Source organism: Chanos chanos, chromosome 3, assembly GCF_902362185.1.
Source record: "Chanos chanos chromosome 3, fChaCha1.1, whole genome shotgun sequence".
NCBI lineage: Eukaryota > Metazoa > Chordata > Actinopteri > Gonorynchiformes > Chanidae > Chanos > Chanos chanos.
The window spans coordinates 35,670,764-35,685,010 of record NC_044497.1 but is presented as its reverse complement, the minus strand read 5'-3'; the positions used below and the strand labels follow the sequence as shown (position 1 = coordinate 35,685,010).

The 14,247-nt window shown below is 40.1% G+C and overlaps 1 protein-coding gene and 1 non-coding gene across 7 annotated transcripts; one reads left to right on the top strand and one right to left on the bottom strand.

The window, feature by feature from the left end:
• The first annotated feature begins 282 nt into the window (after positions 1-282).
• tpd52l2b (tpd52 like 2b) lies at positions 283-12,029 on the top strand. 6 transcript variants are annotated; one of them, XM_030768274.1, is made up of 8 exons: positions 283-483; positions 2,448-2,596; positions 3,005-3,153; positions 7,558-7,659; positions 9,184-9,210; positions 9,596-9,637; positions 10,000-10,048; positions 10,251-12,029. In XM_030768274.1, exons 1-8 carry the CDS (start codon positions 465-467, stop codon positions 10,335-10,337), a joined length of 624 nt encoding a protein of 207 aa, XP_030624134.1. In that variant the 5' UTR covers positions 283-464; the 3' UTR covers positions 10,338-12,029. The 6 variants fall into 6 exon arrangements, with proteins under 6 accessions (XP_030624134.1, XP_030624137.1, XP_030624135.1 ...); XM_030768277.1 differs by lacking the exons at positions 9,184-9,210; positions 9,596-9,637 and adding an exon at positions 3,969-4,028 and having other exon boundaries at positions 2,448-2,515; XM_030768275.1 differs by lacking the exon at positions 9,184-9,210.
• A 1,861-nt stretch (positions 12,030-13,890) lies between these two features.
• trnae-cuc (transfer RNA glutamic acid (anticodon CUC)) lies at positions 13,891-13,962 on the bottom strand. The gene has a single exon. It is a non-coding gene; the product is annotated as a tRNA-Glu (tRNA).
• Between the last annotated feature and the right edge of the window lie 285 nt (positions 13,963-14,247).

Genomic DNA, 14,247 nt, shown 5'->3' with positions numbered 1-14,247 from the left:
TCATTACTCAGTACATCTTTGCTGCAACTTCCTTATATGCATTGTATTAGCAATGTATTCATTTTGTCCTCTTAACTTATTCAGTGTTTCGCTACAGACAGTAGAGGGTTTTGAACAGATTTGAATTTGAGATACTCCCATTTATGTGAGTTTAGAGATTCCGCATTAACTGTCACAATCCTGAAGTTGTGCCTCGTACATTGCTCTGCTCTTCTAAAAGGCTGTATTTGAAACGTCATCAGATTGCGCCGGAAAAAAGGTTAACTTGAGTGGCTGGTCTAGCTGAGTTGGCTGTGTTCGTATCCCTTGCTTTTGGTGGCTCCGTGGAATTGTTCAATTTCTGGAAGCAGATGAAACGAGTGGATAGTTTTTTGAACCTCGTTTAATTTACTACGCGAAGTTGCTTGTGTGATTGTCAAAAACATATTTTCAGCACCGAGTTATTCTTTCTTTAGTTCGACGCCATGGATTCCGCTAATCAAGGTAAACAGACCGTTTCAAAACAATCGGATAGATACGTTGTTGCCTGTGTCTGATCCAGTGGCAGTTGTTAATTTGTGTAGTTTCTTTAAGGTTTGTAATTAAACAAAAAAAATGCTTAGAAAGGCCCGGACAATCAAATGCCCGATGCACAAGGGAAACAGGGCAGCGGTATCAAGTTACCTTAGATCTATATTCAGTTTTGACTTTGCAGTAGAACTGTTGCTTTTTTTTGGAAAGCATACTTCTTGTGCACTTGGTATGTTCCTTGTTGAGGGCCACTGAAAAGAGTTGCAGGCTTTTGCATGATTAGCGAAAAAGAAATATTTGCCAACTTGGTGTATGTAGTTGTGGTAAGCACATACGCTGTATTACAGAGCAAAAAAATATTGCAACGGCAAAAGGTTGTATTCCTATTGAAACATATTTGACTTCAAATGTACGCCTGGTTTCAATTTATTGCTTGTTTGGCTCACTGTAAGCTTGAGTCGTCTGTTGTTTAAGTAAACCTGAAATGTACAAACGGATGTTTGAATAACAATTAACCTACTTCGAAGACCGTGTCAGCGCTATTTTATACACGCATACGGAAATCTATACAGTTAATCTTTGTTGGTTACGTAATATTACTTGCTCTGTGCCTGACGGAAATTCTAGCAAACACGTTAAAGAAGGGTGTTACACTATGTCTTGCATTAATATGACCACTTAAATGTCATTTCCACACGCTCTGGGTGCATCTGATAACAGACTACATAGCCACGAGGGTGGGGCATCGAGGATATTCTTTTGTTGTCAGTCGTCTCCAAAGGCAGACCATGAACTGTCAGTTTAATTAAGCTCGCAGTGGCTCCAAAATAGTGAAAGGCGACTCAAAGTGACAAGTCGTATGAACGTGTACTGAGAGCATTGCTCTTGCTTGTTCATTCATCGCATGTTACATATTATTATTGTGTTGTGGTTTTAAACATTTGGTATAAAGAACAAAGACGTACTTTAGGGCTATGCACTTTTTGCGTATGAAACAGTGGTGCATTGTATTTTTGACACATTTTGCATGAGAAACACGTCACTCAGACGCGCTTCTCTTGTGATATGCATGCTGTTGGCGTTTCTGTTGGATTTTACAAAGCCTCTGTAAGTCACTCTTCAGTCACTTTTTTATACAGAGAAACAAAATTAAGGACCACTGCATACAAAACGGATGGAGACATAGAGACGAAAAATTGTACCTCTGACAGTTGATAGAATGGTAACGTTGTCCTAAAGTGCAAAATTTGAATTCAAAATACTATAAATGTAAGGATGACAGTGGATTCTTCCTCCTGAGGGCTAGTTATTGCTATTGTCTCTTTCTCAGCGGTTCAGACTGAGAAAATGCCATTCAGGCAAACAATGGTGCTGTTCTCTGGTACAACTGAGAGTTAGTGCCTAGGATTCCCAGAGCCCTGCATTTATTTGAGGTGTGCTAAGTCAGCCCATTTGGAAACAGTTCTGAGTGCCTTTTAATGACATCTTGGGGGGGGGGGGGGGGGGGGGGGCAGCTTCTAAAAGGCACTTGCTGCTTTAGCTCGAGTTACACCTAGCAACAGGGTTTTGAAGCTCCTTTCTTGGCTCATTTTTCTTCCAGTCCAATAAAATGTCTCTCGTACTTTTTGTTTGGCACAGTTGGTATTCATGCGTTTAGTACTGTCTTGCATGGAGGCTAAGAAAAGTCACATTCATTTCGGTCATGTTCATGTCAACTAGAGCAGAAACTGCCCCAAATTATTACTGATTAAAGTAGTTCTGTCTTTATGGAGGATTCTTAGTACTTGAAAACTGTCATCCACACTTGTGCTGGAATATAACAGCCTACACACAATCTCTCTCTCTCTCTTCCTCTCCCTCTCCTCTCCCCCTCCTCACCTACCTCTTCAACATTCTTTTGCTGCCTCCCTCTCCCCACTATCCTCTGATGGGTGCAGACATCAATCTGAACTCTCCAAATAAAGGTATGTCTACAGACCATATGACAGATGTATCTGTGGAGGGGGCAACAGGGACTGCCTCTGGCCCCATGCCTCCAGGCCTGACAGAAGAAGAGGCGGAGGAACTAAGATCTGAACTCGCCAAGGTAAAGCCCTCTATCACTGTCCCCATGGCAACCACAGTGCACTGTTCCCCTCTATCAGCACTCCTGGGTTAATTGTGGGTGTTGATTGATGATATGAGGGAACAAATTGGTATGTCCACACCGACAGTAGTGACGTGCTCAAACTCCTTACTCTCCAGCATTAGGTCATGGTATCTATAACAGTGGCGGATTGGTTTACAACTGTTGTGTTTGGATACGTGACAGCTGATGAACATGCTAAGTGTGTGGCTTTATCATTTTGCATCATTATATTCAAATCTTCAGGGACTGCTGATTATGTCATACCAAACTGTTCCAGATGAGGTTTGGCTGGGATGGTTATGGATATAAGTTGGTTTCAAATACATCCTTTTCTCTCTCTGTGTCTCTGTCTCTGTTCCACCTCAGGTGGAGGAAGAGATCCATACGCTGAGACAGGTTCTGTCAGCCAAAGAGAGACATGCATCTGAACTGAAGAGAAAGCTTGGACTGAGCCCTCTAAATGAGCTCAAACAGAACATCACCAAAAGCTGGCAGGATGTGCAGACCTCACAGGCGTGAGTACAATCTTCTCCAAGCTTCTGTTCGCTGGCAGAACTTTGCATTTAGCGGCTCCATTTCTGATTTCATAAGAAATTTTTGAACCGTCTGCAAATCACAAATAGAGCTGCTAACAGCAAAGTCTGATTCATAACGGCAAGCTCTTGGTTTATGTTTCTTATGCTTAAACCCTTCATCCTCCTCATACTTTGCTGCTGGAGATGGTTATATAGTGTTTGAAGAGACACTAGGGCTTGATAAGTGCTAGAGTCAAGGCAAACAGTACTGATGCTATCAGAAAAGCAATTCAAGACAGACCTGTTTTTTTTTTTAATGTCATGCTCATTTTACAGGCCAATCCACTGTAACCCTCAGCTCTTTGTCTTATGTCTGTCTTACATTCCTGATGCTGAATGACTAAGAGAAATGATACATTTTTCCGTATGCTTGAAAAAGAAAAGATTTGTGATACATGGTTTCTGTACCAGTTTGCATCACAAAGTAAATTTGGAAAAAAAAAAAAAAGCTAGAGCTTAAAGCTAAAAAGCAATTGAAAAACTTTTAAATTACCATCTAGGTAATTCATTTTGAATGTTTTTTAACCTGCATAGAGGCACACCTGTACTTAAGAGCTCTTATGAGTCACACTTGATTCATTGTCGTTTTTAAATCTTAGAGTGGAAAACCACTCAGATCTTTTTCTTATAGGGTAATATATATTAGGATAGAATTTTTAGTGTATAAAGCCTTCTGTCTGGCAGCAGGAAGGGAACCAAACTAACTCTATGTGTTTCAGCTTTGAGCACTGCATAACCTAGTCTCTGTTTTATAGCTATGTGAGAACCGCAGAGAAATTGGGAGAGTGGAATGAAAAAGTTACAGGGTGTGATTTGTGAGGGTTTTTTTTCTCTCTTTCTCTGCCCTTCTCTGTTTGTTGGCACGAACTCTTCATGTATCCTGAGTGTGTTTGCTCTTCTCTCTCTCACATGGGCTGCCCTGCAGTTCAGGTGAACAGGGACATCTGCACTAACACCTGACTGTGAAAGGCCCAGTTTTTCCAGTATATTAATGACGGGCTGTTTTAATGCAGAGGATTATTTCTAATTCAGGAGTCAGGTCTTGGTGTGTAATCCCAACTCAGAGACTGACATAACAACACTACTTAGCCAGACAGTGGTGTCCAGACTAACATTTGGCCTTCTGTTTGTCTTGATTGGACAGTTTTATGAATGTGATTTACTGTAAAGTATAGATTGTTTGGGTTTTCGGTACAGGACTTTCTAACCCCTTTGAAAATGGGCTTTTTGTGTTTCCTTGCCTTGGTTTGAGTGTCAAATTTTCCCAAAATTCCCAGATTTTTGCTTGAGAGACAGAAGATTATGAAATGATCAGTGGTTGAGTGAAATAAAAGGTTTGGCTTTCCTTTCTTTTCTTTTCCCTGTCTCACTTAAAGTGGGCGTCAGAGACTGTGTCATGTGTCCTTCTCCATGTGTCTGTCTCTCTCTCTATAACACATCTAGACAGCTGATTCCTCATTTTGCTCTTGTTTGGTGTTTTCCTGTTGAGAGGGTGAATTATGAACTATGTTGAACACTGAGCCAGTAAAGTGAAGGGCTGAATTGGACTCAGTCATCAGGGACACTTTTGCCCTAAACTGAAACTGAACTCAGTATTAATCAATCCCGATTAAGATATTTTAACTGATAAAATACACACCACGTCAGCAGTTCCTAATGTAATTGTGATTCGGCATCATTATGAGATTTGTAGAAGACTGTACTTGTAAATTCATAAAATAAGGTCTGAACAGCTTCTTTCAGCTTGTCTCACTGTTTGGGCTCCTGGAACATTCTTGAAGTTAAACTGGAATAACAGGATACCTGGTCAGGATCCTTGTGAGAGTTTTAACACTATCCTCTGAGCACACAGACACACACACACACACACTCTCCACAACAGACAGACAAACAGGCGGTGCCTGGTACCCAGTCAGTGGCAGGAATGTGTGAGTGAGAGAGATGTAGTATAGTACAATGTCTTACAGTACTGAGGTTAAGAGAACAGTACTGCAGTGTAAGAGGTCACATGACATTGTCCATGTTAGGTTATGGTTATACAATACAATGCCTTAATTTGTGTTCATGTGCAGTTAACAGGAAATGTGTGCTTGAATGCACACACACACACACACATTTTCTTTTTAAGCTTAGTAACATCTTTTTTGCCTTTCTCACAAGAATTCTGATTCTCTTTTGTACTTTGTGTGACGGGTCATTTTAAAGTGTGTCTGCTCAAATGCAGATTATTTCAGGTTTTCTCTCTGGTTGTCCTGTGGCAGTCTAGTTCATCTGATGGGCAGCTTTGCTCTAGACGTCTCTCTCTTTGTACTGCAGCCATCGCAAACATTGCTCTCTCTCCCCCCCCAAGCTTTTATCTGTGAGGCTAGATCTGCAGATGGACTCATGCTATTAACACTGATGTGGGTGAAATTTGTGTCTGTAACCTCCTCCTGCCCTTTCTCTAATACAAATCTAAAGAATAAAATGTAGTTTTGGATACATCTCACAAAATGTTATGCTGTCAGAATATAAACTATTTAAGCTTTTTTTCCCCCCTAAAAAAACATGCTGTGACACATCTTCCACAACTGCAGTGCTGAATTGGCTATTGTGTTGAATTGTATTTCATAACAAAATAATTTTGAGATCCATTAAGATCTTTAACATTCTCTGTCTGTGCCGAGGTGTTTAAGATTGAGGTTGAACTTCAGTTGAAATGTGTGTTGTATGATTTTTTTGCCCTTTGAATGTTCTTCAATAGATGTTGTGTGCCATTTTAGCTGAATGAATGTTGTTTTATTTACCATGTCATACGTGCGTTTAAGTCACTAAATGACCCGTTTTCCCAGGGAGAGTGGTGACTTTAGAGTTTTACCTTGTTCATTTGTAGATATCTTTCAGCATCCGCCACTCTGGACGACATTGCCCAGTCTGAAGCGTGAGTCCTTCCTCTCTGTTTCTTTTTCTTTTCTAACTGGCACTTTTCTGTTTGATTTGTTCTTGCTTTTATTTGCCTACATTTTCAGCTCTTCACCTTAAGGTGTAGCCGAGAAATATAGAAGTACCTTTTGGTGGTTGCTTGCCTTGGGTGGGGTTGGTTCTTTGGTCTGAATGCACTTAGTTTCTGCTATGACTGCTACTGAGTTATCTTTTTCAAGTGGTGAGCTCTCTGTGAAACAGTGATTGGGAAACGCAGAGTCTGGAGTTAATAGTCGTTGGAATAATGTTATCATATGAGTCCAGCTGCCCCATACAAATTTCCACTCTTCTGTGTTTTACCTTAGTGCCTAAGTGTCAGTGGGAGCGAGAGAGGGGTGAGAAAGAGAATAAGAGGCTGGGGGAAAAGTGTATGGGTTAATGATCTCCGCTTTCAATGTGATGGTGGTGATGAAACAGTTCAGTGTGTGTATTTGTGAGTGTGTGAGAGAGAGAGAGAGAGAGAGAGAGAGAGAGAGAGAGAGAGAATATGACATATATATAGGTAAGTAGCAATTTCCTGTTCCCCCCTCTTCTAATGAACTGTTAATATCCTGAAAGTGTTCAAATGTGGAAGCATAATAGTTGGACAAATGTAACTTTTGTGTGTTTTGATTTCTAAGAGCTTTTTACACATGTGCCATAAAGAATACATTAATGATAAGCCATACAAATAAAACTTTCATTCACCCACTTCCACTTCTATTGATGCATCTGTAGGTTTTTTTTCCCTCAAGACTTTGTGTGTTTAACTACAACTTTACACAATACAGGATCCAACTTAAGCAAACAACCTGCTCACCACTCCCTTAAATTCTCTGAAGAAAACAGACTAGTTTATTTCACAAGCCAATTTTTTCCTAAAGAAACACTAGTGATGGCTTGCATGAGGAAGAAAGAATTTCTCATTTTGTCCAAATTTCTTCCTTATATTTCATGTCTGTCTCTGTCTGTGTCTGTCTCTGTCTGTCTCTGTGTGTGAGAGAGAGAGAAAGAGAAAGAGTGAGAGATGGAGAATGATCTGTCACTCTAGTAGTCAGAGTATCATCTATGCCATCATGAAGTCTTCTTGTGGATTAGCTAATATTTATTAGTCAATTTAAAGTTATAATAATAATTAAGGTTTAGATTTAATATGGATTCTGCTCATATGATGTGAATGAACAGTGTTGCTGCTGCTGTACTCTCAGGGATCTATGGCATTTTTTTCTCATGTTTCTCTGTATAGCTTTGTATCATTTCTCTGTACCTGCAGTCTACTACTCTTTCAGTATAGTATTGTGTACTAAAACCTCATGCTGAACCTTATGTCCTTAGCTAACAGTATGATATGCATATATTGAAGATCTGCCTCTCTCTCTCTCTCCCTCTTTCTCTCTCCTGTAGGTATAAAAAGACTCAGGAAACTCTGTCCCAGGCAGGACAAAAGACCTCTGCAGCTTTGTCCACCATGGGCACTGCTATCAGCAGGAAACTGGGAGACATGAGGTAACTTTTGAGCCAAAATGGCTGTCTATGGATTCCTGGCCGGATGTCTCATGACTTCCTGGTTCAGGACACATCTTTCATGTTAAAACTCACTCTGTAAACTACAGCTCAAGTGTGACTTGGCCTCTCTCCTAACTTTGTATAGTGGAACATGCACCATAGGATTGTTCCCATCTTTGTTGTGTTGTGTGTCTGTCTATTTCCTCCTGTTACCCTGTCTGAACATCATTCTTGGTGAATGTGTTGAATGTTCTGCTCTTGTTTGTGTGTGCGTCAGTGAAACCAAAAGTTGATTGTGGTGGCTGATGTTGCATGACCTGGAGATCCATGAGTGCATCCTCATAAAAGGCTAAAGACCCATCATCTCCATTTCCCTCTTTCTGGCTTGCCTTTCAGAACTCTCATTTTTCCATTTCCTGTCCCTTTGTTTTTTAGCCTTCTCATGTCACAGAAACAATGCCCTTAACTTCCTCAGACAATCCAGAGACTGAATCTCACACAGAGCAGTGAACCAATAGAACTCTCCCCTCCCCCATTGTTTTTCTGGGGTTTTTTTTTTTTTAACCTGCTTCACTCTTTAACTCCACCCAAAACGCTAAACCTTAGCAGTAACACTCTGCTTTAGTTGAAATGGCACAAACAAGAACAATCCAAAGACTAAAACTGATAACAATTATTTTCACATTTGTTTTCATTATAAAGACAACTAAAGCACCACTGTGGTACTCTGAAGACCTACTATCTCTGTAACCTGGCAACAGTAGAACCACTTGCAATTTTGACTGCCAGATTTACCCAGTATACCAGTTGAGTTTTTAAATATTTCATCGACCCTCCCACCTGAATAACCTGGATACAAAATGCCTTTTTTATCTCCTTTTCTCCCCTTATGCAAATAAGTCACCAGAAACTGTAGGACAGAGGTAGCATTCAACATATCTAAACATTGTAAAATATTTCAGAGAACTACTACTCAGACACAAGGATTATACAGGGCTGTCATGACCAACTTTTCCACAGTTTAACCCCTGACTATCCTTATCCCGACTGTTCGTGCAACTATCACTGCTACTATCAACTATCACTGCCATCTTTCATATGCCATTCCACTTCATCCTCTTTTAGCTCTGTAGGAAAATTTAACCATGATGAAAGCGGTGAATTTTATACACAGAATTCCCACATTCGTTGGTTGTCACTTTGTACACTTTGTAATCTAATTTCCTTTTAAATTTCATTAGACTTAGTCCTGAATATATTTCTGTTTGTGGAATGTGTGACTAAAATACTTTTGTTTTGTTTTCCATCATTTGTTGCCATTACACATCTCTATGTCAGCACTGTAGACCTCATTCTTTGGTGAAACGGTTACTCTCTTAAACCTCAGTATAAAAGCTTTGTTCTTGTGTTCTGCTCCTGTGTTAACAGACCCACCCTTGTTTTGCTTGTTTAATAATCAGCCTGATTTTGATTGATTTTTGTTTCATTATTATTGTTTTCCTGCTGCTTCTGCTTGGCCTACAGAGCTCTGCCTTTCTCTCATTCTTTTGGGTAAGAATAATCAGAATTATTAATCCACGTTTTACGTAGCGATAAACATGTGCTGTGCATTAGAGTAAAAACATGAAGACCTTTGTACCTCTAGTAGTCATGTAGAGCTCTGTTAATTATAAGTCTGTCCACATCTACCCGTCACTTCTCTAGTCTTCCTCTTTTCCCTCACGTACGCAGCAATCAAACTCACTTGACAATGCATTTGGCTTTAATTGAAGCGACTGATGTATAGCGAAATGCCAAAACTAATCACAGATGTGATGAATGCACGTTGAATGACTGGATCCATGTTGTTGCTATGCATCTCTTGTCTGGAGTGTTTCTCGCTTCCTCTTCTAACACACACGCACTTCTTGTCTTCCCTATAATGCTTTCGAAGTAGCAACTACTCCATTCGTCATTCCATAAGTATGCCAGCAATGAGGTAATGTACTTCAGGTTAACTATGGAAGCCAGTTTCAACTCAGTTTTACCAGCAATGCGTAGACACATTAGTACAGTTGTCTTTGTACTGCTGAATATGAGTTCAAAGGAGGAGGTTGACCTTCTTGGTAAAAAATATTTAATCTTTCTAAATGTTCTGTTAATGGTAAGTGCTTTGTTGTCAGTGCAATAGAATTTGTAGCTTGCTCATCTTTGCCATTGAGGGACTTTGTTAGGCTGTGTCATTGTCAGAAGTGATTTAAGGACCACTCTGACTTTTTTCCTACATGCTGTAGTGTAAATGACACCTCACTGCTGAAACCTGTAAGTTCTAGGATGACATTTATGTTTTTATTTCCGTAGGAACTCTCCAACCTTCAAATCATTTGAGGATAAAGTTGGAACCATCAAGGTAATGCCTCACGTTTTAGTTTAGCTGACTGCTCACCTAATGCCAAATACATATGTCATTGTCATGGAGAAATATTAATATTTCTCTTTCTCTCCCTGCCTCTCCCTTCCTTTGTTGTTTATTTTCCATCTTCTGTCCCTGTCAACGTTTTATTCCTTTCTTTGCCCCCATCTCCCCCCCCCCCCCCCCCCTCTGTTTTCAGTCTAAGGTGGTAGGAGGGAGGGCTAATGATGGGGAGGTCAGCTCCCCCACCGAGACGAATCCCACAAAGGAAGGCGCGCCGTTCTGAACCATCTCACAGACACTCCACAAGACTGTACAGACACTTCATCTCTGAGTGATTCCTGAGCCCCTGACCTTTCCCCTCCACAGCCGCCAACACTCTCTCTCTCTCCTGTCTCTCTCCTGTCTGCCACCGCCTCTTCACACACTGCTCGCATGTGCTTCTCCCATCACTTCATCTCACACTTTATTGTAAAAACAAAATGCAGGTTAAACACACATCAAATCAACAGAAGTTGTAAAAAGAAAAGAAAAAAAAAAGGAGAAAAATTAAACCATTTTGTATTATAAACTATTTTACACTGCTTTGCATAATGTTTTTACATGACGTTTATCTACATATAAATAGAAATATATAAAAATAACTATATTTAAGCAGTACTGCCAAGCAGAATATCATCAGTAGGTGGCGGGACTCAATATAAAAGGAAACAAAAATGACAATTTGATGATTTGGGGAGGAATACAAAACTAATAGGAATATATATTTTAAAAAATGCTGCAGTTTTCTATGCTGCTGAGCGTTCCTCTTCAGTTCTTTTTTACTCTGAGTACAATGTGAAGCTTGGCTTTGCTGTACGCTGGTGAATGTGGAATCCTATCTCTCTCTCTCTCTCTGCCTTACACTAACACGCGTTATTGCTTTATCTGTCGATTTTTAAAAGGTCAAAAAATGTTATGCTGAAATTCTTTCCCCTTCTCTTCATCCCTTTTTTTTTGCCTTTGTGTCTGTCTCCTTCTGGGTTTACACATAAAATTGATGAGGAAGAATCTCACTTAGGTTATGTAGTTGCTTGCCTTTTTTGTCTTGGAGAATAAAATGAAGGAGAGAACACTGATGTCACAGAGGAAGTAATGGAACCTTGATTCAGGAGCCAATAGAACGTTGAGCTTCATTAGAACCAAAAGAGTCTAAAGCTCGTAGTGCAGCATTTACTTCATTAGAGAGTCTTAAAAGAGTCTCTGCAAGTGCTATGCTCCCAGTTTTGTGCCAAGCTAATGTAGAATTTAAATGCCATAAAAACCACCTTGCTGTTGTGATAGAGTAGTCCCCCACTACCACCCTCCAAATGTCTCACACACACACACAGTCACAAATAACAAGGTGTCTTTGTTAAATGGAATATGTAAGAGTTTGTGTTCTAGTGTGCACTACCATAGACAGATGCAGCTTCTGCTAACTCTTTTGAAAGCTGCTTTTTGTGAAATCCTAACAAGGCACAACACTAGCACAGCTGCAACTTTGTGTGGCAGTACATTCACTTCTTTACTGAATAGATTGTATTATTGGACAATACAAAAAAAAAAAAAAAAAGAGTCCCCCATCTTTTGGCCAAAATAGTCGTGAATTAATTTGCCTTTGTTTTCCTTTCTCACTGTTTTTCAGTAATTTTGTATGTGTCAGTGAGTTGGATAGTTTCGGTAGTGAAGATACATATGGAAAAAAAAATATAGCACAGTTATGATTTTTCCCTCTTTTGGGTGATATTTAAGGGACTGCCATAACTAAAAACAAAACCGCTGCCAATATCACAGAGCAGGTATAGAACGCTACTGGAATTCATACATAATAATAACACGCGGAGGTCAGGTATCTCTGATGTAGTACAACCAAGTGAAAGAATACAAGTGATGTTAAAATGGGAAAAGTATTTAACTGGACAGATGCATGAACGAATCACTGTGCTAGCATAGTATGGAGTTAAAAGAAGAAAAAAAACATCGTATAGCTTTAATGTAAGGTTTCTGAGCCTAGCCGTTCAAAATGAAAAGACCTGGTTATTTTGTTTTGAGATGACCATGTGGACAAATTTGTCAGCTATGTTTATGTGATATGTTTGGATATCAATAAAGCATTCCTTCAAACAGTTCCCAATGTGTTGAAATATTGTTGGAATCCTGCAACATTTTTAGTTTGTCATGGAAAGTCCAATAATATAATTTGGAAGCTCGTATACCGAATTCAAATCAAACGTTTACAAAATTTGGTACGATGCAAATGTTGATGGGATTTTTCATGAATTACCACTGCGGGTTTCAGTGGCATCCTGTTACAGTGAGTGAATACATTTTGGTTTTCGGATTCTGTGAAATGCGACTCCGACAGCAATCGATAGAACCAAGAAATCAGCATTCCTTGATGATAGTGGTGCAGGCCAATCCACGCTTTAACTATTGTGATTTATGTGTTTATTTGCCACTCCAGTCCTAAAGTAAGCCAATTTTGCGTAATTAATGTCTTTTGGATAGCTTGCGCTCAGCTTAGTATTTGTGTTGCCATATTTGAAGAGGTCGTTCCCACAGGACAGCCCCCTAATAGAAAATGTGGCCAAAACACGGTAAAAAAAAAAAGAAAAAAGAAAATGCTACAGCATGTTCCATTGCTGCTTCCTTGAGAAACGGCCTGAGGGATAGTAAAACGAATCCTCAAATTCCCTGGACTAGCATGCCATTACCTGTGTGTACCGCTAAGTGGCGATGTAACACCGTACGAAGCAAATGCAAAACATGTCCATCATGAATGATATTTAAAAGTAAGATGTTCATAACTGAACGAAAACCATATTTATGATATTCTTTCAGAGTCATCTTAGATCAACTATAAATGATAGCCAGTTGCAGAGGGTCTCAGCTGGTCTAACCTCCAGACGTTTAAGTAGAGGAAGAACAGCTGTTCTGTTCTCTAATTAGATTCAATCAAGAAAAAGTTAACTTGTCCACTTTTTATACAGCCTCACACATCAAAAGATGTGCGGCTTTTGGCGAACGTGTTTTAGGCAACAAGACAAGAGTGGCGTGGAAAATGCGTGCCCTTGTGAATGGAGTCTTTTCTAACACAGTTGTGCTAACACAGGAATTCCTGACCATCAGCATAAGTAGGTTAATCGTTTACAGAGGCCTGTATAGGTTTCCGTGTAAGTCTGCTTTTATGGGCATTTAATCACATTGTGATGTCCCAAAATGAGTTACTGGGTTTTGGTCAACCTAATTTGTACACACGGATTTTTGTGGAACTGGCAGATTTGGACACGAAGGTGCATGCTGTTACCAAAAAAGAAGCGTAAACATGACTACCAATTACAAATTGATCCCTTTCATTGGTTAAGATGTACGCTTTCAGTGTACGCAAAAACGGAGGTAGTGTCGCTTGCAGGGCAATAACGTGCAGGATCTTTTTAAGGTGCTGGATTAACAAAAATCTCGTATCATCCTCTCTTGACTGGTTTTGTTTGCATCGTAGCTGTACTAAACTGCGTCGCATCTACAGCTGTCCCATTCGTACAGAAACACAATTGCTATCAGGCATGCTGGGATTAGTGCTCCTGTCAGTGACCTTGACCAAGGCACTGGCAAAAACACCTGGAGTCGGCTGCCCAATGTTTCTAGTGTGTGTGTGTGTGCATGCGCGCAAGTGCGTGCTCACTGATGTTAGGATGGGCCGACTGCAGAGGCTGCACCTCACTGCTCAGTGTGTGTGACAAATAAAGTATTTCACTTGTCTTCCCCATCGTGGTGCAAACGCTAACTCAGCTTTCTCACTTCCTTTAGCGCAAAACGCATTCCCTGACCGGGAATCGAACCCGGGCCGCGGCGGTGAGAGCGCCGAATCCTAACCACTAGACCACCAGGGAAGTTGTTAAATTTTTCGAAAACAGTAATTTTATATAAAGTTGAAGGAGAACATCGCAGCATTATATTCTTGTTTTTCTTTTGCTCCTTGCATTTCGTTGAAAATTCCTGCTGAAATTCCTGCGCAGTACTTTGGAAACTCAGAGATACCAAGTTGCCTGTTATGGAATCATAGCAACCGGTTTTAGCCAGTTTGTCTCATACTGAAAGGCCACGCCTTCATCCGTGTCAGTGCTTCTCGTTGACGTCACCATAGCCATATAAATTGAAGGGCTTTCAGGCCATTT

Coding starts and splice junctions, on each gene's coding strand:
- tpd52l2b (XM_030768274.1), top strand. Junction 9,211..9,595: donor CCTTTCTCTCATTCTTTTGG/GTAAGAATAATC, acceptor CTTTCGAAGTAG/CAACTACTCCATTCGTCATT. Junction 9,638..9,999: donor ATAAGTATGCCAGCAATGAG/GTAATGTACTTC, acceptor TTATTTCCGTAG/GAACTCTCCAACCTTCAAAT.